At 43.8% G+C, this 24,156-nt stretch overlaps 1 protein-coding gene across 1 annotated transcript; it reads left to right on the top strand.

The window, feature by feature from the left end:
* Positions 1–15,285: 15,285 nt before the first annotated feature.
* On the top strand, positions 15,286–15,825 carry LOC143856031 (uncharacterized). The gene has a single exon (XM_077366073.1). The coding sequence runs from the start codon at positions 15,286–15,288 to the stop codon at positions 15,823–15,825; it is 540 nt and encodes a 179-aa protein (XP_077222188.1).
* The last annotated feature ends 8,331 nt before the right edge of the window (positions 15,826–24,156 follow it).

The raw sequence follows: 24,156 nt of genomic DNA, 5'->3' as shown, positions 1-24,156 counted from the left end.
AGGTCAAGTTGTGACAAAACAACTATAAAACTTGTGCCTTGTGGATGCTTTCTTATCTCCTTCTCTTTGCACTTTGGTGGTTGATAATCTCTACCCTTTACTTGTGTTTATGTTTCATTGAACAAGGGTTAGAGTATATAAGCATAAAGTCATATCTAATCCATATCCTACATTATAATTATTGATTGATAAAGGGTTAGACTTGTTAAGGCTTAAAGGGTAAATTAATTTTAATAATCCACTTAATTAAGCCCCAAAATTTTAATTAGCCAATTCACCCCCCTCTTGGATTGTCACCTTGTATTTCATTTGGTATCAGAGCATAGGCTCTTAAAGGAGATTTTTAAATTCAAAATCTACAAGAGATAAAGATCCGTGACAATCCAAATGGATTTTGAGTTAGGCCAATCCGCTATAATTCCTTCATTTTTTGATGGATCAAGTTATAGAGCTTGGAAAGTAAAGATGTTTGCTTATCTCAAATCCCTAGACATTGACATCTTAGATGTCATTGAAAGGGAATTTTCTATTTCAAGAAAATGCACTAAAAATGATGCAAAATTATTTTCATTAAACTCAAAAGCTATTATTGTAATATGGTGTGGAGTATGTCCTAACGCTTTTGAGAAAATATCATATCTACAAATGCAAAAGAGATTTGGACTATTCCTGAAAATTTTTATGATAAAAATAGTAGTCTCTCTTCAAATGATAAAAATATTGTTGTTGAGCAAAAAGCGACTCTACAAAAATCTTTTGCAAATGAAAATTCTTTCGAACATTCAATTTTCGATTTGGAAAAAAAAAAAAAAATTGAAATCGGAAGTTAATGATTGCTTGGAAAGAAATGATAAATTAAGTCATTTAAACAAACTTTTGATAAACAAAAATGATGACTTACTTGGAAAAGAAAATGAAAGCCTTGAAAACAAAAAGAATGATTTAAATGAAAAATATAAGAATGTTTGTGTAAATGAAGAACAATTAAAAGCTAATTTATTTCAACAAACAAATTGCTTTGAAAGTCAATTGAATGAGGTAAAATTAGTAAATAAAGAACTCTCTTTAAAGAACCAAAGATTACACGAAGATAAAGACAAACATACATGTTCTTATATGTATTCTTGTGGTTCTAGTTGCTCCTCATCTACCCACTCATATTCATGTTCATATTGTGGTAGATTAGGGCATCACAAATCTAGGTGTAGGCTTAGATTTGTGAAGTCAAACAAGTTTGTGTGGATAAGAAAAGATTCACTTCCACACACAAACTTGGTCGGAACCAAACTAATTTGGGTTCCAAAATCCCCCACTCAATTCATTGTTTAAAATTATTAATATATGGGGTTGTGCTTTAATTGTTATATCATTTGAATTCTATCTAGATACTATTTTAATGTTACATTCAATGTATCTAGATCACTTGTGGTTTAATGATATATCATTTTATAATTAAGCATAGATACATATCATTAGTCATGTTTTTAATAGAATGTATCTTTGCTTATTGAGCTTCATGATCACATCATATATCACTTATAGTCTATAAAGAAAATAAAAATTTCCCTCTTTAGACTATATGTTGTGTTTTGTTGAAAATTCTTTAGTTAAATCCATCTAAGTGCAAAAACACACATGCACTTAGCATCCACAACTAGATGAGTTAACATGTCAAATATTGCTAGACATAGATTAAACAAGTGTCACATTTTGTATCTAGCAAAATCCATAAAAAACTCATCAAAAAAAATTCATTGAAAACTTATGTCCATTCATTCTCTTGAGCTTAAATGTTGAAAAATAGAAATAAATTTTTAGATGTCCTCACATAGCCTAGGGATTGAGTATACATGTCCATTAGAATCCCATAAAAGGAAGAAAAATAGGAGAAAATCGATTTGTCCACAGTCCCTTGAAAAATATCAAGAAATTGAAAATTGGGCTGTGGTGGTTGACCGAGCCTCGGAGGGCGATCGCGGAAGGCAACCTGGACAAAAATAAAATCTAAACAGGTTAGTCGAAGCGGACGACCGAGTGAACCCGGTCGACCGCCGGATGGTCGAAATGAGAAAAATAAAAAGGGACAGGCGGGTCGCAGCGGGCGACCGCGATAGCCCGGTCTACCGTGATGGTCGAAAACTATGTTTTAAATGGCGACCACGAGTCATTTCTAACTTCCGCCGCTCATTTCTTCTCCTAGGTTTTTTCCTTCCTTCCTTGCTCCCAAGCCATTTTCGGTGGAAAATAATCAAGATTAAGGCATTCAAGTAAGTTTTGATCCATCCTTCCTCTCTATTTCTCATTTTCTCATTCTCTTCCTTGTTTTCATCCTTATAATCCTTCCACTCCATTTCTTCTCTTTTCTCTCGTCATTTTCTCCCACAAATCACTCATTTTCCATGTGTTCCCATTCTCTTCATCCATTCTCATCATCCTTCTCAAAACCCTCTTGATTTTCATTTTGATTCTTCACGTTTCGCTTAAAACCCTAGAAACGAAATGTCAAGGAAAACCTTAGCTTAAAAAGGGAAGCGAGCAAGAACGGAATCGGAAGAAGAGGTGTTCCCCACAGAACACTTCTTCAACAAACAAGTCAAGGATCGTTACCAAGCCTTCATAGATCGAGTTATCATCTCAGGGCAAAAAGTTATTTTTCAAGACTTTAACAAATTTAATCTCTTATCGCTTTTTGAATTCCAAGGTTAGTCCTTCTTTCTAGTCTGTAGCGCTTCAATCTATCTTGAGATAGTTAGGTATTTTTATGCCAATCTGGATATTTCCTATGAAGGAGTAGTGATGAATACTCATCTTCACGGAGACAAATTTGGATTAAATTTGAAGAACTTCTGTACGTGGCTTGATATACCTAATGCAGGGAAGATGATCTTCTTTTGGGGGAAAGATGAAATATAATATGAATAAAGGTCTAGGGAACCAAGAGGGGGGTGAATTGGTTTTCTAAAAAAATTATCCCATTTTTAAATTCAAATTAAACCTAATTCAAATTCTCTTTGCTTGATTAGTTTTTGGTTAGTTTCAATAATATCAAAAATGAAAAACTAGAAATTCAACCAAAACATGAAAATGAAAGTGCAAGAGAGAGAAACAAACACACCGATGTATAGGGTTCAGGTAAAACCCTACTCCACTCTTCTTGAGATCGTCCTTAAGGATTTCCACTATTTGAGACCTCCACGATGCCCGGCTCCGAGGCGATTACAATCCCAAGGGTATTAAATGAGGATGCCCTTGCCACCTTTACACCAACTCTCTTTCTTCACCGAGTTCTAAGCGCATCTCCCTAGGGTATTAAGAATATGATGCCCTAGCCACCTTTACAATGAATGGAAGATGATTGCTATGCCTTCCTCTAAGGCTTGATGCACAATGAAGTCCCCTTGAATGCTCTCCAAGATAACAAGTTGAAACCTAAACCCAAACTCAAAAGATGTGGAAGTGCAAGCCAAGTTTGGTGGAGAAAATGAATAGTAAGCTAAAAAGGGTTTGCAAGTGTTTTGAATGCTTAGGATAGTCTTTCAAAATGATTCAAGAGAGTTGAGAGAACCTCTTGAATGTGTATTTATAAGCCCATATGAATTTATGACCGTTTGGGGGTGGAGGTAACAAAAACACCCCAAAAATTAATTTTCCATTTGAAACCCAACGACTATATTTTGTGCTGTCGCGACGTCCTCGGAGCTCCGAGAAAATGACCAGAAGTTAGAAAAATACTTCCTGGACCATTTCTCGGAGTTCCGAGAAATCGTCCAGAGTATAAAATATACTCCCTGGACCATTTCTCGGAGTTCCGAGCTCGGAGCTCTGAGAAAAATCTCGGAGTTCCGAGAAGCCTAAATTCAACAGACTTCTTCTGATTTTATTGCTGATTTATTTTGGGCTTTTGGAACTCAATTTTAACAAGATAAATGGAATGTCATGAGGGTCCAAATATTTTTGTCCACCTCATGAACATTCACTTAACCATTTAAGTTCTAATACGGGGAGTGTTAGTCTTTTTGAAAACATATTTTAAAAAGCTTGCCTTGACTTAGAAATCCAAAGAGAAATGATGTACAACAAGTCTAAGTATAGCTACACTTCTATTTGGTCTTGGTCTTCAGAGATCTTCCATTTGTATGCTTGCTTGAGATGATGGTGTTGAGCTTCTCCTTGGTTGATCCTTCACGATGTGGTTCTTCCAAATATGCTCTTGCTCCTTTGTCCTTTGTTTGATTCATCATCAAACATGACCAAGTGGTGTGTTGGTTCCTTCCATGATTAACCTATCTTAACATAACACTTCAAGGCAAATTGATTAGTATTCAAAAACATAATCAATTTAGTTTAGAATTATCAAAACAAGGTAGGTGGATAGACCCTTGGGCTTACAGAATATCACTTTCCAAGAGAAGATGTATACGGGACATTAGGTGTTGCTCCTCCAAAGGATAAGTTAAACATCAAGGCTAGTACAATGAATGATGCGGCCAGGGTGATTCATAAAATTGTGGCATACAATATCACCCCTAGAGCAGAAAATTTTGATGCAGTGAAGCCCTTTGAAGCCCTCATAATCCATTGCATTATGAAAAAGATCCAATTATATTTAGGCTTCATCATATTGGGGTATATGGATGAGGCAGTCAAGAGAGGACATGGTGGCCTACCTTATGGGATGCGAGTTACTAAGCTCTTAAGGCTCCATAAAATCAATCTTGAAAAAGCCTTCTCAACAAACCCTGATCCTCCACTCAACCACTCCACCATTACCCTTATAAGAATTCGTATACCAGGAGTAGGTGGTCCTAGTGGGGTCACACCTGATGAGGTTGAAGAGGCGGTAGCTGAAGCTGAACGCGTATCTCAGATGCATGAGCAGATTAGAGCACATGAGCAGGCACAGGCACAGGCTCAGCAGCATCAGCCTCCTACCACTGGTTTATATGAGATTCTTGCCAGAGATATCGCATCATTGAAATCTGGGATGGACACTCTCACAGCTGGATTTGATACCCTCTTTACTGCCTTTACGACTGCAAAGAGCCAGAGAGCCTCTAATCATGAGGAACTTATGGAGCTTATGGCAAGGCAGCATAGGAAGATGGTGCAAGCATATCAGAGGAGTCAGGTCACCAGATACTACACCTCTAGGACTTCACCTCGTGAGGAGCACCAGCCTCCACCTCAAGACTGATCGATAGACAGCACCTTCCCTGCAGCAGACACATACGATCACATCTTGCTGATGACTATCATGTTTTCTGTTTAGCTTTTTCTTGCCCAGTATGGGCTTTTGGACTATGTTATTATTCTCTCATGGATGATGGTTATGCCCGATATGGGCTTTTTATTTTAGTCTGTATATGCCTAGTATGGGCTTTATGACTGATGTGGATGTTGACCTAGATGAGCATGTGGAAATTGTTGCTTAGATGCCCAGTGTGGGCTTTATGGTCTATGATGGATGTCGGTGCCCAGTAAAGGGCTTTTTATGTTTTATTTTGGTTAATGTCTCAGAGATTGTATGACTGTATCTATTGTGATATCTAGTACATATCTTTCACACTTATTCATGTATCTCTGATGATGTTTTGACATGATGAGAAGACGGTGTGTCTCTTCCATCTATTGGTTCATGTATATGGAGTTTTATATTTCCTATATATATATATATATATATATATATATATATATATATATATATATACATGATCTTTTAGTTGCCATAGATGCATATTCCCTTCTTGTTCATTATTTTGGTATCCATGTGGTTATTAGACTGTACTTGCCTCAACTTTATAATCCTATGTCTAATAATCATCAATTCTAATTCCAATTGTACTTCTCATTTGAATGGAGCAAAAATTAGAATGATTAAGGTAATTTAAATCATGGGCCTATGTGCCTTGAGCTATTACAGTTAGACTAGAAGCACATAGTCAGGGGGAGCTATCACTTGCAAATGTATAACTATCTAGGGTCAAACAACTTAAACTCATAAGTTATTTTCTAGTTCTTGCTCAGGTAGATACTTATCTGCTTCAAAAATTTGCAAATGAAGCCCAACTATTCAAATTATTCTGCCATGTCATGCCCTACAACATAGGTTTCATCTAGGGCCAATGACAAATTCATAGGGGGAGAGCCAAATGGTTATATCTTTATGCTTCTATAGATCATTGTGATGTGCTCACAAGGTCTATTGCCCCTATTCTTATGCTTAACTTGCAAATCATTTTATAAAAAAAGGGCTTATCATGCATTTCACTTTTATTTTCTCTTTGATAAGCATTCCTAGAGCTTGAATGGTATATCATATACAAGGCACATAGCTTAGATAAGCTATTATTCATCATGACACCCCACTCGCACTTTCACTTGTTGATTCCTACCTTTTTGCTGTTGCCAAAAGGGGGAGAATTTTGGGAAATGATTACGTAGTCCAATTGTATATGCACCATATGCATTGTAGTCATTAATTATATTTGTGCATATAGTGAGGGGGAGCTATGCTCTATTGTGTACATTATATCAGGCATACTCATCTATTTGGTTAACACCTCCTTCCTCCCTAATCTATTTGTTTGCCATCATAAAAAAGGGGGAGACTGTAAGCCCAAGGGTTCCCATGGGTTAATCATTCACCTTACCTTCTTGTTTTGATGCTAGCAAACAAAATTGATTAGCTTTTATGAACTAATGTGTTACTTTGAGGTGTTGTGTTGTACATAGGAATTTCATGTCATAATCGCCATTACACAACCCTTCACAACACATGGCTTGTGGATCAAGAGACAATGGAACAAAGAGCTTGCACCTACATTGGAGTCATCACCATTTGGAGATGATCAAGTCAAAGAGCTCAACATGAAGATCCCACAAGTTCCCCAACAAGTGTCAAGAAGGAGCTTGAGTTGAACATGTCATGGTGACTCCTCATGTACCTCGTCATGCATTGAAGATTGGAGGACAAATCACAAGAGCTAAGATAAAGTTCAAGATGTTCAGTCAAGCTAAAGAAGTCCAAGGAAGTGCAAAGAGCAAAGACATTCCAAGAAGACTCAAGGTTCTTATTTTTAGAATGTATTTGGAGTCCTCTTGATTTTATGTTTAAATGCACATTCAAAAGGTTTTCAAAATGGTTTTCATACCTAAATTTTTACATCTTTGAAAACCATACACATACTCAAATATGTGTTTGAAAACCTAGGACTTAAGCCCAAGACCAAAGCCCGAAGCCCCTGGAATTTAAAGTTAAAAATGGAATTTAACTCAGGGCCGGTCGACTGAGCTATTCCGGGTGACCGCGGGATGCTATCTAGAACTCCAGGGCATCTCAAAATTTATCAGGCCGGTCGACCGGGGTAAGCCGGGCGACCGCGGATATGTTTTCTCGAAATCCAGAAAACATCCAGGTTGGGCTTGAAGGTCGATTGCCATAGGTCCGGTCGACCGCGATAGTGTTTTTGAGCCGAATATTTATTTCAAACAGTAGCCCTTGCCGGGCGACCGTCCTAGGGCCGGTCAACCGCACCGGTATGAATTTTTAAATTCAAATTAAGAGCCCGATAAGGGCGGGCGACTGCTGCGCCTAGGTTGACCGCCGCGACATGAAAATAGATCTGTTGGGGCTTGCGCAAGTTGACTTTCTCAACCCTCTATTTTACAGTTTTACCCCCAAACGGTCATATTTCCTTGTGGGCTATATATACACTATCCTAACCTTTCTAAACAACCTTTTCGGGAAGATTAAATCCTATCTTCTTGAACCTAAACTTTTATATGAAAGGTTAAAACCTCTTTGAACTTGTATTTGTACATTCTATCAAGAGGTATTCTATAAGCTTTACATTTTATCTTCCTTGGAGTGTTTGTGAGCTTTCAAAGTTGTAATCAGCCTATCTAAGAGGCAAATAGAGTTCTTATTTTATTTCTTCATTTGTTTGTGAGGTGAATCATTGTAAGAGGGAGGTGCCCTCGCAAGGCTTTGTGTGAAAATGGTGTGATTCTTTTGAAGGAGAAGTTGGTGTACGGCGGCTTTGAGATTCGCCCGTTGAAGAATCTTATTGGTTTAGTGGAGATCCCAAGGAGAAAAACTTGGAAGAGTGGAGTAGGTCAAGTTGTGATCGAACCACTATAAAACTTGTGCCTTGTGGATGCTTTCTTATCTCCTTCTCTTTGCACTTTGGTGGTTGGTAATCTCTATCCTTTACTTGTGTTTATGTTTCATTGAACAAGGGTTAGAGTATATAAGCATAAAGTCATATCTAATCCATATCCTACATTATAATTATTGATTGATAAAGGGTTAGACTTGTTAAGGCTTAGTGGGTAAATTGATTTTAATAATCCACTTAATTAAGCCCTAAATTTTTAATTAGCCAATTCACCCCCCTCTTGGATTGTCACCTTGTATTTCACTAACCATCTCCAAGTTATTCCTGGCTCGATTCTCATCTTCGATTCGAATAAATCGTTTGAGATCATCTAGTCCCACTTGCACCTTTTTCCGATACATCCCGGTTTCGAGAGAGTGCCATGCAGATGGTAACTTGTATATGATTGCACCCACAAGAATCGAATCACAAATAACTATTTTCTAATTATTTAATTTAGATCTCAAGTTCTCAAGATCAGTCACTTGAGGAGTGATTTCCTTGTCTTCTTGAAACTTAAAATCCATGAATTTGTCCACTAGATGGGTCTTGGACAATTCCTCCTCCTTAAATTGAGCATCTAAGTTGTCCCATATTTCTTTAGCAGTGTTATTTTTACTAGTGTTATATTTACTATATGTCTCTGCAAGACGGTCTGAAAGACAATTCAACAAGTAGTCTTTGCAGAAATCCTCATCTTTAAGCCATTGAGATTCATCAACTTCTTCATTCGTCTTAGCAAAGGTACTCAAAACGGTGTAAAAAGAATTCATATATTTTAGACCGAATTGAGTCTTTCGCTTCCATGAATTAAACTCAAATCCACCAAAGGATTGAAGTTTGATCATCTCAATCGGAATGACATTCTTCTCCATTGTAGAATTTAGAGAAAAATAGAATTAGAAAGAGTGCACCTGATTGGCAAATTGCTAGAACCCAATCCAAGTTGAATCCAAGAAACAAAATAAGAATTGGTGGCTCAACAACTAGTTGGCGGCGAGAAAATGATGGGCAGCAAGAGGAGGCCGACGACCAAAATTTTGGCTTCGGCAAAACGGCAAACCCCAACGGAGCAGCTTAGAGATTGTCAGAGAAAAGAAACAATATCTCTTTGTTCAAAAATTAGAGAGGGAGAGAGAACCACCAAAAATTTCAATGCCCTCTCAATTGCTAACAACACCACCACCCCTTCTATAATTCATTTTGAGGGAGAAGACAAACCCGAAACAATCAAACTAGTGGGTTTGGTTGAGTCACTTCAATGAAAAAAAAAATTGGAAGAACTTTGATCGAAGGGTGTTTAGACCAACAGCACCAACAATAGCAAAGGTTGCTTCATAGAAAAGCAATTGCTTAGATGAAGAAAGTTGCAGAAAGTTCCTTTTTTAAGAGAGTAGAAGAAGACGATCTCTCAATTGCTTAAATTTAGAGAGTAGATGCTTTCTATTTTCCTCTTTCTTAATTCCAACTGCAGAGAGAAGTTGCCTTTTTGAGAGACGTGAGAAAGTGATATGCTCCGAATTGTACCAAAATGTGAAAATCCCCTAATATCACACGTCTCTGTGGTGGGGGAACCAACAATTCAGCCAAATGTGAAACCCATAACCTGATGGGACATAAATACGGCGCTGCTCTCAAATCTCACCACGTGTCGTCCATGCACCAATAAAGCCTAACCATCATGAAGAAAGGCGTTGGGAAACGGCAAGACCATACGATCACGACACGTGTCACTCTCTCGCCGTCCAGACCTCATCATCACAAGTTATGGAAGGAATTATCCGGCAAAGCCACGCGCGTTGGCTGAGCAGGAGAACGGTCCAATCCTGCAAAGGAAGGTTTTCTCTTCATAATGATGAAAAGATCCGTGCGCCACCCTTTAAAAAGGAGGGGAAGGGAAGAAGAGAGGGATCCGCCTTTTCTTGAAGACTTCCTTTTTCAGCTACCACAAAACAACCGGAAAACAAAGAGGCGAGGTAACAACAGAGGAGGCTGGGAACTTGATCCCACTCTCTCTGTTAGTCCCCTCCGACCCATCCACCCACACACTAAGAAAAGAACCTGCGCCCTGGCCTTGGTAAACCTGATCAAACCCTCTTCTCTTCTCGCTGTCCTTTATATTGACTGGTCGAAGAATCTGACTTGGGTGTCGAAGTGGTCGTCCGGGACCCACCCCGGACCCCCCTGACCCCATTTGTTTGTAATTGCAGACCCCGTGGAGGCTCTCTACTGACTGCGCGATCGCAGACCCAGATTCAGACGCCATCATATTGGCGCCATCCGTGGGACCAGTCGAGTATTGAACGCCTTATGGCGATGAGAAACCACACCCAACAACAAGAAATAGGGGTAATGACCAGGAGCCAGACTCAACATGCACAAACCCATGCCTCAAGTTCCCGGGAGCCAAACTCACCGCTCTCGGGCCGACTCCAGCCCTCCTCCAGCGCACCACAAATGGTCCCCACCGTGGAGATGTTCAACGAACTCCGCCAAGAGCTGCTCCAACGCTTGCCTCCGCCGGAACCTCCGGCCCCGGAGAGGCCCCTGACAACACATGACCAGACGGAAGCCTACGACGAAGGTGACGAGGAACAGCTCAGGGAGCGTCATCCCCGGCGAAGGCGAGTACCGGACGCCCTCCCCGTCAGCAAATAGCCCCTGCCTCCTGCAGCGAGGGGACGCCAGCGAAACGACGGGAAGCAAGCTACGCTAAGCCGTGCCCCCCCTATCCGGACAGCTCGTTTCCAGGGATCACCACCAGCTCAGACAGAGGAGATAGTGACCTCAGCGCAACCCGCCAGCATGGACCCGATAGCTGACCTACAAAGGCAAATCCGAGAAGTAAAACTGGAAATGAAAAAGCCTTACGCCCACGGCATCCTCGACGAATGGGAGAGGGAAACGGCATCCCCATTCACCTCGGAGGTCCTAAAGACCCCAGTGGAAGCAGGAATGATCTCTCCCGTTTCGGTCTGTACGACGGGAGCACAGACCCTCTTGAGTTCCTCCAAACTTTCAAAAGGGTAATGACGCTCCGGGGCGCGTCAGACGGATTTATGTGTAGAGCCTTTGCCTCCCTGTTAAGAAAGACCGCTAATGACTGGTACATGAGATTGGAGCCCGACTCCATCCCATCCTTCCATGAATTCGGAAGGAAGTTCAGCGCAAGATTCGCCAACAACCGCCTCCGCCACGATCCAACGGACGCCCTCTTAGCCCTCCGACAAGGAAGAAACGAGACCCTAAGAGACTTCATGTTAAAATTCAACGTCGAATTGGCCCAACTTTCTAACATGGAAGTCTAATTAGCGGTCGCAACACTGAAGCATGCCACCACCGACCCGAATCTCAAGCTGCATCTTACCCTCAAGCCACCGCGGGACCTGCAGGAGCTAGAATCCAAGGCTGACAAATTTGTACGAGCAGAAGAAGCCTGCGCCCGAGAGGAGAGCCGGCCCCGCCCGGATGAAAGAAAAAGCAATGACGGCCGAAGGGCCATGAGGCCACGGGCCGAGGAAAGACTGGCGAGCCGAAACCCCGTCCCCGTCTTCGAAAGATTGGGAAGCGCCCCACTGAAGGCTCCCCTCTCCCATGTCTTGCTAGCTATCAGAGATCAGAGTCTCCTGACCCCCCCAAGAGAATGGCCACGGACCTGAAGAAGCGGTCCACAAGAAAGTTCTACGAATTCCACGGGGACCACGGCCACGAAACCGATCATTGTTTCCACCTCCGGCTCCAATTAGAAAAACTGGCTGAGGAAGGGCACCTAAATCAATATCTCAGGAGCCCTGGCGAAAACTCGCACGAGGCCCATCACCCCGCCGACAAACCCAGAGGCAGGCGTCTGTCACACAGCAGGCGCCGGTCCAGTAGCCGTCGCCGATCCACAAGCCGACGCCGATCCCCGAGCAGGCATCGCTCCCGGAGCAGGCACCGATCCCGCAGTAGACACGACACATGCCGCCACCAGCGCCCCAAGAAAGAAAAGCCCCCTGAACGGCCGCAAGTCAGCGAACAGCCGCCTACCATTATCGGAAAAATCAACATCATCGCGGGCGGACCGGCGGGGGGACCAACAACGACTGGCCGGCGAGGGTATGCAGCGCGGGTATTTTTCCTAGAAATGCCTTCCAAAAAGGCCTGGACGGATCCCCCCATGAGGATCAGGTCATCACATTCTCCTCCGAAGACCTCAACGGACTACAAGTCCCACACGACGACGCATTGGTCGTCAGGCTAGTCGTCGCCAACTTCGACATAGGAAAAATTCTGGTGGACACGAGAAGCTCCGTCAATGTGCTACACCTCGGAAGCTTCGAAGAGATCAAACTGGGCGAAGGGAGATTGGGACCCGCAGAGTACTCCATCTACGGGTTCTCCGGGGCGTCGGTGCGGGTCAATGGCAAAATCGACTTACCCGTGACCTTTGGGATGTACCCCCTCCAAAAGACCATCTTGACCACCTTCATGGTCGTAGACATACCTTTCACCTACAGCGCCATCATAGGGCGTCCCGCTCTGAGAGATTTGGGAGCAGTAGTCTCCACCCCCCACCTCAAGATGAAATTCCCCACCCAAACCGGGGTAGGGGAAGTTCGGGGGCAGCAGATGATAGCATGCCAATGCTACGCGGCAAGCCTAAGAGGAAGCAACGCCCCGGCCAAAAACTTCACGATCGGGAGTGAAGACCCCCGGGAGTGGGCCCGCACGATCAGAGGAGAGCCCGCCAATGAGCTAGACTCCATCCCCATAACCCAAGATCAGCCGGAGAAACAAGTCCTGATTAGTTCCCTGCTGAAAGGCACCTTGCGAGACCAAATGATCAATTTCCTCAGAGCCAACAAAGACGTATTCTTATGGTCCGCTCAGAACATGCCCGGGATACCCAAGGAATTGGTCGTTCACAGGTTAAACGTAAATCCAACCCTCAAACCCGTCCGACAGAAAAAAAGGAACTTCGCGGCGGAGCGCCAAACTCACATAAAAGCCGAAGTGGAGAAACTGCTACAAGCCGGATTTATCAGAGAGATCCGGTACCTCGAGTGGCTGTCGAATGTGGTCATGGTCAAGAAAGCCAGTGGGGGCTGGCGGGCCTGTATAGACTTCACAGACTTAAACCGAGCCTGCCCGAAAGACCCCTACCCTCTCCAGCGAATAGACCAGCTCATCGACGCCACATCCGGGCACGAGCTCCTCACCTTCCTAGATGCCTTCTCCGCTTACAATCAGGTAAAAATGCATGAACCAGACATCCTGAAAACTGCGTTCATCACCGATCAGGGCGTCTACTGCTATACCGTGATGCCCTTCGGGTTGAAAAATGCGGGGGCCACATACCAGCGGCTCGTGAACAAGCTGTTCCGGGAACAGATCGGAAGGAACGTGGAGGTGTATGTTGATGACATGCTGGTAAAAAGTTTGGAAGCCTCTGTACACATCTCCGACCTTCAAGAAACCTTTGACACCCTGCGACGAGCCCGGATGAAGCTGAATCCCGCAAAATGCGCCTTCAGGGTGACTTCCGGGAACTTCTTGGGGTTCATGGTTAGCCATAGAGGCATCGAGGCGAACCCCAAAAAAATCCAGGCCATCCTGGACATGGAGCCCCCGAGAACAGCGGTAGAGGTGCAGCGGCTCGCAGGACGAATCATCGCCCTCGGCCGTTTCATGCCCAAGTCGGCGGAGAAATGTCAGCCCTTCTTCAAACAGCTAAAAACATACGAGAATTTGAATGGACCCCGGCTTGCCAAGAGGCCTTCGACGTCCTGAAACAGTACCTTAAGACACCGCCCGTACTAGCCAAACCTAAGCCATGGGAAGAACTATTTTTGTATCTCGCCATCAGCCCTACGGCGGTAAGTGCGGTATTGGCCAAACAGAGCGACAAGAAGGAACACCCGGTGTACTATGTAAGCAAGACTCTCCATGGTGCGGAGGTCCGGTATTTAAACATAGAAAAATTCGCCCTCGCAGTTGTCAGCGCCGCCCGGAAACTCTGCTCCTACTTCCAAGCCCACCCCATAATACTTTTGACTGACCAGCCCCTCAGGAGAATTCTCCAAAAACCGGAGACCTCGGGCAGGATAGTAAGCTGGGCCGTCGAGTTGGGAGAGTGCGACATACAAGTCCGACCGAGGCCGGCCATTAAATCGCAAGCCCTTGCCGACTTTATAGTGGAATCCACAGCCCCCGCCACGGAACCGGCAATAGTGGAAGACGCCAGGGGCCCCACCGATCAGACGGCTTGCGAAGACAGGAGGCCAGACTCGGCGGAACAGAGCGGCGAGATTCACTGGACCCTGCACGTTGATGGCTTAGCAGGAAAAATGGGGCGCGGGGCGGGAGTGGTCCTCCACGGCCCCAAAGGATTCACATTGGAATACGCCCTCCGGCTAGACTTCAAAGCCTCCAACAACGAGGCTGAATACGAGGCCTTATTAGCAGGGCTAAGCCTAGCCACGGAGCTCGGCGCAGGAAAGTTAAAAGTCTATAGCAATTCCCAGCTCGTCGTCAATCAAGTAAACGGGGCATACGAGGCTAGGGGCCTCAGAATGAAGAGATACCTCCAGAAGGTAAAAGAAAGCTGCAGAGAATGGGAGAAGTTGAGATCCGCCAGGTACCGCGAGACATGAACAATCGAGCGAATGCATTGTCGAAAATGGCCTCTGAAGAAACCCATGACTTCGGTACCGTGCTCACAGAGATACTGTCCCACCCCAGCATCGATGAGGTACTAATCTTGGAAATTCCACCAGGACCAAACTGGATGGATCCCATTATGCGATACCTGAAAGACGGGATACTACCCGAAGACAAGCTGGAAGCCCGACGCTTAACTGCAAAAGCCGCCCACTACGTGGTCCACGGACCCAGGCTGTACAAACGGTTGTACACATGGACGTACCTCCGATGCCTGGTACCCTCCGAATCGGAATACGCACTACGGGAGGTACACAAAGGAATCTGTGGAGACCACGGAGGCGGCAGGATCCTAGCTCAGAAAATTGTGAGGCACGGCTACTTTTGGCCTACGATCCTCAGGGACGCCAAGGAGTTTGTCAAAAAATGCAGCCCGTGCCAGAGGTACGCTACCACCCCCCATCAACCGGCCACTCCATACACCGCGATGGCAGGGCCCCTGCCTTTCGCAATGTGGGGCATGGACCTGCTCGGGCCGTTCCCAAAAGCCCAGGGGGGACACACGATGTTGTACGTCGCCATCGACTACTTCACCAAGTGGGTCGAAGTTAAATCCGTGGCAAAGCCCAATTCAAAAGCAACGGAGAAGTTTTTCTATCATGACGTGGTCTGCCGCTTCGGCATTCCAAGAATACTCGTAACAGACAACGGACCCCAGTTCGCAAGTGCTGAATTCGGCAAATTCTGCGATAATCTAAGCATCGAACACCGTTTCGCCTCCGTAGCACACCCGCAGGCGAACGGGCAGGGGGAGGTAGCTAATAGAATCTTGCTCCAGAGCCTCAAGAAGCAATTGGGAGAAGCTGGAAAGAACTTGGTAAAAGCACTCCCTAGCGTCCTCTGGGCCTACCGAACGACGCCACGGACCGCCCGGGGAGTCCCCTTTAGTTTAACTTTCGGGGCCGAAGCAGTCATTCCATTGGAAATCGGCCTCTCCAGCTTCCGCACGGAGAACTACAACGAATAAGGAAATTCTGAGCTCCTCCGGATCACTCTCGATCTCGTGCTCGAGAAAAGCGAGCAAGCCCTCCTCTAACCGCCTCCTACCAGCAAAGGGTGGCACGATACTATAACGCCCGAGTAAAAAAGCGCACAGTAAAGCCCGGAGACCTAGTACTATGGCGGGCGGAGGTATCCGACCCTTGAAAAATTGGAAAACTCGCACCAAAATGGGAAGGACCCTACAGGGTCGTTCGAGCACTCCACCTCGGGGCCTACCAGCTAGAGCACCTCGACGGGACCCCAGCCCCTCGAAGTTGGAGCATGGAGAACCTCCGAGAATTTTACCAGTAAAAAGGTAGGGTAAGGTCCGTGTTTTTCTTTTAGGATATGACGGATGTTTTGTTTGTCTCCTTTTTGTGATTTCTAGAAGCAAAGCCATGTTTTTCCCTTTACAAATCAATGGAATAACGTTTCTACCTGAGCCATGTGCATCTTCACTTTCCGGCCTATGATGAATAAAGGGCCGGAAAAAGACAGGGAGTGAGACAGAGGTAGCATCTGGGCCGATCCCCCCGAAAATATCCTAAAACGCTCCCCATGAAAAAAAGACCTCCCCTTTAAGGGCAGAAGGGACCCATTAACTCCGAACTAATCACTCGAGGGGAAGATGGTCCTTCCACGAACAAGACACCCTACGGGGGTGCACTAGAAATATTCTTGCCAACCAGATTAGAACTTAATAAATGGCCCACGGCGCATTGCGTAAAAAAAAGAGGGAGAGTTCAAAAGTTATTACAGACCAAGCATGTCAATGGAACCATAAAAAGAAGCAAATCCCCAAGGTGTCTGAGCCTCACCGAGCCCCAGCAGAGGTCTCAGTAACTAAAGGAACTTCCGAGGCAACCGCCGGATCCTCGCCCGCTCTCGGTGTATCCGCTGGTGCCAGCAAAAGATCCTCCGGAACGCCCTCCTCGGCCTCATGCACCAACTTCTCAAGAGGAAAGGAAGAATCAACCTCACGAACACGCCGTCAGCACTCGACGAAAGCATCTATCTCGATATCCACGCTGAATGAGGCTGCGGCCTTAAAAAACTCCTCGGAATCTTGCCATTCCTCCTGCGCTTTCACCAACTCATCAGCGAAAGTTTGCCGGGCCACCACAAAGTTATTCTCCGCACGGTTCCTCCCTTCCTCGGCCATCTGGAGTTCCCCCCGGAGTTGAGAAACTGTGTCGTCAAGCGCCGCCTTTTCGGGTTGGGCCTTCTCCAGGTCCTTGCTCAACTTGCGAACTCGGTCCTCGAAGGCACCGATCTCGGACTCATCCTCAACCATGTACTGCAGCATCTTCCTGGCAAAGGTTTGAGCCTACAAAAGCCCCCGCCACAAACAAAACATCAGAGAATTGCTGTGAAGACAACCCAAAAAGAGAAAAAAAATGAAAGCAGAAAGGACCAGCCACCTGGTACTTACGCAGGACATCGACTGAAGATACCGAGCGCCCAGGGCCCTGCGGCTGAAGCCTTCTAACTCAGCCTCATCACCAGGAAGGGCGGTCATCAACCCTAGCTCCACCCCGACCCGGGGATTCCCGAGGACGCTATCCTCAACACCAACCTTCCAGTCGGGCTTAAACAGTTCTCCTTGCGTCCGATAGCACTGCGGGGAAAGCTCCTTCCGCTCCAGAAGCAGCTTGGTCATAACCGAACCTTCCAGCCGACTCGGCATGTCCTCCTCAAAAGCGGCAGGAGGACGGGCCCCGCGGCCGGTCTTCCCCTGTTTGGCACAAGAAGGGGCGACCCTCTTGGCGGGAGGTTCCAACTCCCGGGGAGGAGGCCTAGCCGTATCCTTCTCTCCAACCGACCGACCAGAAGAACTTGATGGCACGGACGCGGGAAGCCTTGTTTGCGACCGATCTATCCTGGCCGCGGCCATGAAGCCTGAAGGGATCTTCTTACGGTTAACCGGACCCTTGGTCGCCGCCGCCGCGACCCCCTTTCCCCTGACAACATCACCAGGGGAAGACATGTCTGCTGCCAAAAACAAAAAAGCAACAGCGACTCAGCGCAAAGAAAATGACAGCTAAAATAAAAAAGAAAGGAAGAAGGAAGCGAGGGGGAGACCAACTCAGGGAAAATGGCTCACCACGATGACTGGCAGAACTCTCCCCTACTTCCTCTCCCGTATAGCAAGTTCTCCTCTTCACAGCACCCAGCAGACCGAGCCTCCTCAGACCCCTCTCCCATCTAAACTCAGAAACATCAATAGGCTCCCCGGAGGCAAGCTTCTCCAAGTCGAACTTGCTACAGTCGGACTCGTCGGAGAGGGCTTTCCTTCGCCACTCAACAGAGCGCCTCCAAGAATGGGGGAAGCCCCAACCCGCATCCGACGGGGGAATGATGAACACATACTCCTCTTTCCACTTCTTAATTGAAGAGGGAAAGTTCGCAGCAATCTTCACTTGGGGACGCTGGGTCAGGTACAACCAGCCATCCTCCCCCTTCACCAATGGGCTAAGGGCTATGCAACTCCGGAGCAGAGGAAGGGTAGGCTGAACCTTGTGAAGACCCGCCTTGGCTACAAAGGCCAAGAGAGTACGCCAACTATTGGGCGCCAGTTGGGAGGGGTCCACTCGGTAAAACTCGAGAGCCTCTACTATAATACCCAAGAGCGGAAACCTAATCCCCGCCCGAAAAGCCTCCACGTAGAAAGCTATCTTCTCCTCCGTAGCACCCTCGCACACCCCATCCCTAAAAGAAGGAACCCTAATCCCATAGTCGTTGGGAATGTGAAACTCCCTCCTAATCCTCTCCGCCGCCCCTTCTTCCAAAGTACTCCTACAACACGCCACCCGGCTAGGGCGGATAACGGCACCAGACCGAATGTCCCTAATCTCCGCCTCGCGAGCAGAAGAGACTCGAGCGGGAGACTCAAAGGGAGTGGCCCCCAACAACGATCCAGAATCCCCGGAGCTATCTTCCAACTCCCTAGGCAACTGTTCATCTTGAGAGCCGCCGCCCCCGCCTTTTACCAACCGCCTCCTTTTCCTTGGCGGAGCCCTCTCCACTACTTCTACTGACTCGGAAGACGGACTCTGGGAACCGGTTGCGACAGACATCGTAAAATAATCAAATGACAGACGAAGTAAAAAGCGCAGAACTCACCGAGGTAGACAAACGGGGAAGGGCAAAAAAACCAGAGGGAAGTTGGTGAAGAACGACGCCTAGAGAAATCAACACAGAAGGGAGCCCACTCCACCCGAGAGAGACAAAGAGATAAAGCAAGAATGAAATCCCCAGAAAGGCCTTAAAAAAGAGATAGGGTTTCAACACGCGTCGATTAATCTCCCTCCCTGTCTAATCCGATGGGACGCGGACACGTGGCGTCGATTGGGAAATTCGAGGAAACCGCCAAAACCAAAGCGCCATTCCCCCCCCCCCCGGCGGAAAAGACGTTTCTACCCCTACCAATAAGAGACTTCCCCAGCAAGCCATCCCCATATCCTCCCACCTAATGAGAAGGAAGGATCCGGAGAAGGAAAACCCATCACAACGGTCCGGCATACAATTCCACCGGATGGGAAATACCAAGTACGGTGGAAAAAGGCTCGGGACTCATCGCAAGGGTCCGACATACGATTCCACCCAATGGAAAATACCAACTACGGTGGAAAAAGGCTCGGGACCCATCACAACGGTCTGGCATACAATTCCACTGGATGGGAAATACCAAGTACGGTGGAAAAAGGCTCGGGACCCATCGCAAGGGTCCGACATACAATTCCACCGGATGGGAAATACCAAGTACGGTGGAAAAAGGCTCGGGACCCATCGCAAGGGTCCGGCATACAATTCCACCCAATGGAAAATACCAAGTACGGTGGAAAAAGGCTCGGGACCCATCACAACGGTCCGGCATACAATTCCACCAGATAAAAATACCGAGCACAGTGGAAAAGGCTTGGGTCGCATAACAAAGGCCCGATCTCACTTCCACCGCTCTACTCAAGTAACTCGACTACTGCGCAAAGGGAAATGAAGCATAACGTACAAGTCGTAAATACAAAAAGAAGAGCCAGTCATAACTATTTCCTTCTGGCCCTGTGGGACCCGATCCCAGGAGAGGGTGTGGGGCGCGAGCCGCCATGCCCTCTCTTGGTCTCTCGTACCCACGCGATTGGCGTGTGTTCTTTTATTATTGATTTTAATTCATCTTTTATGTGAACTTGGGATCACTAAGGCAATCCGAATTCCACACAAAAGAGAGTGACAGAGTCGCCACCTAGATGTGGGATCTAGGACCCATAATTAACCAGAAATCTAGACTCGTTACCTGGTTACAAGAATAGAAGGTATGGGAAGTTATCCACCACATGCACCATTCCTGCCCGATAATCGGTCTTCAATTCCAAAAGTTAACTCTTTTAAATTTATTTTAAATGGCTCATTCAACTCTTTGTTAATGTGCTAACTATGTGACATGCATCCTATGATCTAATTTCAATGTAGATCCTAAATGTGTATCTTGATTTCTTAATTTGTTTGAATTCAATCTAAGTGAAAGTTCTCCTAACGTTTTAATTTCATGAAAAGTCCTAAGTGATTTAATTAAGAATTTACAAGAAAATTAATATACAAAACCCCACAATTTGTTGTGGAGCCGACTCGTGATTGGTATGTCATCAGACATCCAAGCTGCCTACGTACCCAAGCCTTACTGGGATCAGTGTCAGCGTAGTTCGGTGCACCTAAGCTAGGCTACTTATGCCTAACTCATCTAAGACACCGATCTAGACTGGATTGACTGTTTCAACAGTTTTAAGAGAAGTTATTTAATTCAAGTTGAAGATTTTATTATCCTAGGACTTCATCTAAGATGCTATATGATCCTATCTAAGTGCAAGTTGTCCCTTAGACTAATGCAGGTTAACCTACGTCCTAGGTAACTAGGCTTGTCCTATGAGAAAAGAGGGTAACTAGTGTAACTAGATCTATGACACGGTTGCTATCTATAGCAAACGCCCGTGATGAGGCTGGACTCCTAACTGTAGGACTCCCTAAAACTTAGGACACAACATGACACAAGTGTTCCTAAATGGGGCTCTAATGGTTCCTACGATGGAAACCGTAATCCAATGGTTCCGAAAGACATGAGGTAAATTGATTCAAGTTGTTGAAGTTAATGATTTTCAGATTTCAAGGATTTTCGGTTCCTAAATATCTAAGGAATACCAAAGGCTCTATGGTTCGCAAGCTTCAGCCTTGAATCACATCCATGGAAGGGAATCATGCGCTCTTCCCTTGCGCAATTTAATACTTAAGTTATAGCACCTTATTGCCTGGCATATTTCTCAGGATTAATAACATGCTATAATTTAAATACTCAAATTGTCAACGATCAATTACAATTGGGATACGATTATGGATGCGATCTCGACATCTAAATTATCCTAGCATGGCCATTTTACAAGGGAAATCTAAGACTCCTAAGATTTCTGTTTCAGTGGCTTAAGGAATGAATACGTGACAGAAATTTAAGGTTCCATGGAAGTTTACATAATGATTTTGGTTAATTTCAATTTTTTATAGATTTTATCAATTTCAGATCACATGAATGATTTTAGAAATGAACTCATTGCAAACAAATTCAAAATAAATTGAAATTTCTACAGTAACAAGATAGGAATGAGTATAGCTTACTAGAAAACTTTCATAGGTTTTTATGTTAAGTTGCTATTAATTTCCGATATTTCAAAATCCAAATCAGATTATGGATTAACACAGTAACCTATGTCATATCACTTTTAAATTACTCTAAACTTTTACAGAATAAAGATATAGATGACTAAAGCTTATTGAAAAATTTTCATGAATTATCATTAAGATTAGATATCAATGTCCGATTTTTCCAAATTCATATTAGATTATAGATTAACACATTAACCTATAGCATATCAATTTTATATCAACTTAAACTCTTACAGTATAAAGATAATCATGAGATTAGACTACTGTACGACGTTCATGAATTTTTATGACGATTTGATGCCCATTTAAATTCACACAAAAATCAGATAAAACCAAAGTATTACTTAAAAAGCAAACCTAATGGTATCCTAAAATCAAATGAAAAATTCCAGTAGATATATAATAGATTATAGAATTTATTATCAAAATTTTAAAACTTAAAACTTAAATCTCCTCCATAAAATTGGTTTTTAAATATAAGATATCAATTTGTTTCCTAAGCGTTAAAACCCGTTTATTAAAATAAATTGTAAAACCTTATCAAATCTTTGAAAAATTAGTTGAAAATATTTCTCTGATATTCCAGTAACCAAAGTTACTGGTTTGTAAAGAAATTTTTTGAAAATATATTAATTTAATAAGAAAAAGAATTATGGCACGTAAAACGGGGAAGCGATTAGAAAACAGTAAAAACCATATTTGTTTTGAAATATTTTTCAATGGAAACTTCCATTTATTATTAGGCTTTAATTCTGGAAAGATTCATCAATTTTTAAAACGATTTGGTATTTATTAAAAATAGCCGAAATTTAAAATAATTAATAATCGGATTAAAAAAACTCCAAAAAATATGAAAATTTTTGGGTGATCTAAAAACCTTGTAAAACTACTGGAAACAAACTTTCACAAAATTTGAACATGATTTGATATACTTTTGACTCCATTCATCAATTTTTGGGTTTTCCAGCACTTGCTTTGATAATCCGATTGAAATCCATATTTAATAAAAAATGAAAGAAAATCATTATTAAATGGAGGAAGTTTAATTTTTTGGTGAAATTTTGAATTTTGAAAACTTATAATCTATATTATAACATACTGAAATTTCAAAGAAAAATTTATTGATTTGATCTACCAAAAGTAAAACCTTAGCATGCTTTTCTACTTTTGATATTACAAAGATAAAGATCCTACCGTTGATCGCGCTCCTTGTCTCTAGGGTGCTTAGATCCGAGGTATACGCTTTGTCGCACCCTTTTATATGATGAAGAAGACCCAAAGAACACCCCAAAGATCCTTGATCTGTGATTTGTTGAAGAAGAAAAAGGAATTCAAGAATTCCTTTTCTGAAGAACACTTGAGAGATATGAACACATTCCAAAAGAGAAATTTTTTTTTTCTTGGGAGGAGAGATAAAATGGACGAATTTGGATTTTTTTTCCTTTTTTGGATTGTTTGCTTTGATTTTTATACAAAAAAAGTTAGGGTTGAGAGAGAAATAGTAATTTCCAATGTGAGAGCTCCCTTTTTGGCTTGTTTCCAATTTTCCCTTCTTGCTTTCTTTCTTTCTTGTTTTCAAATTGGATTTGATTCCAATCTTAATTTCTTGTCAATCAAGACATGATATTCTCATTCCACATTGCTTCTTTGGAAGAAAACCTTTTTAAGCAATCATTCCTCTTTTCCTTCTTTCCTTCTTTTCATTTTTTATTCTTTTTATTTTTCTTTTAACAAATATGATGTCACCATTGTGACATCATCAAGGTTGGGTGCTCAACTCATGTGGGTCAACCATGTGGGCCGCCCACCATGGTGGTTGACCCATATGGGTGAACCCACATGAGCTCCATCTTTGTGGGCTTTAGCCCAATGGGCCATTTCACACGGGTTTCGGGTTTTTCCGTAAAAAATCAATAAAATCTTTCTAAATTCAACATTCTATATTTGGACCCAACCCATTTGACATTTATGGTGCATCCCTCACACATGATCGGACCATCTTTTTTAGGAAATAACTTTTCGGACCAAAATGCCCCTACTTGACTGTTAGACATCCAAATGCGACCAAAATACCCTCAGATTGGTTCACCCCTAAAGGGAAAAATTAAAAATGGAAAGTCTTTGTGGTCAAACTTCAAAAATAGAAACTTTTAAAATTGGGTCCTTTCGGTGAGCAATATTAAACAGAATCATTTGGTATCTCCTGAAAATACCCAAAATGCCCTCAACACTTAGAATTTCCAAATTAAGCGAAACTCTTGAGAAATTCTAAATTTAGCAGGTTTTCCAAAATTCAGGAAATCATTCATAATCTCTCAGACATATTTCGGGAATCAAAAGAAATACACAGGAAAGGACTAAATTACCCCGAGGTGCTAGAATTTGGCGAGACTAGGGAAAATTCTGAGAAATTATAAAAATAGCAGATTTTCAAAAATTTATGAACGGACTCAAGATTTCCTAGACACAACTTAGGGACCAAATATGATATGTTTGGAAATGTCAAAAATACCCCCGAAGTGCAAGACTAAGAGAAAATCTTGAGAGATCTAAATTTAGCTGGTTTTCCAAAACTTACGAAATTACTCATAATCCACCAGCCGTACCCTCG

Source organism: Tasmannia lanceolata, unplaced genomic scaffold, assembly GCF_043159265.1.
Source record: "Tasmannia lanceolata isolate RefF3 unplaced genomic scaffold, GAP_Taslan_0.1 ptg000023l, whole genome shotgun sequence".
In the NCBI taxonomy this organism is placed as follows: Eukaryota; Viridiplantae; Streptophyta; class Magnoliopsida; order Canellales; family Winteraceae; genus Tasmannia; species Tasmannia lanceolata.
Note: the sequence above shows the minus strand (reverse complement) of the source record. Positions and strands in the feature narration are given on the sequence as shown.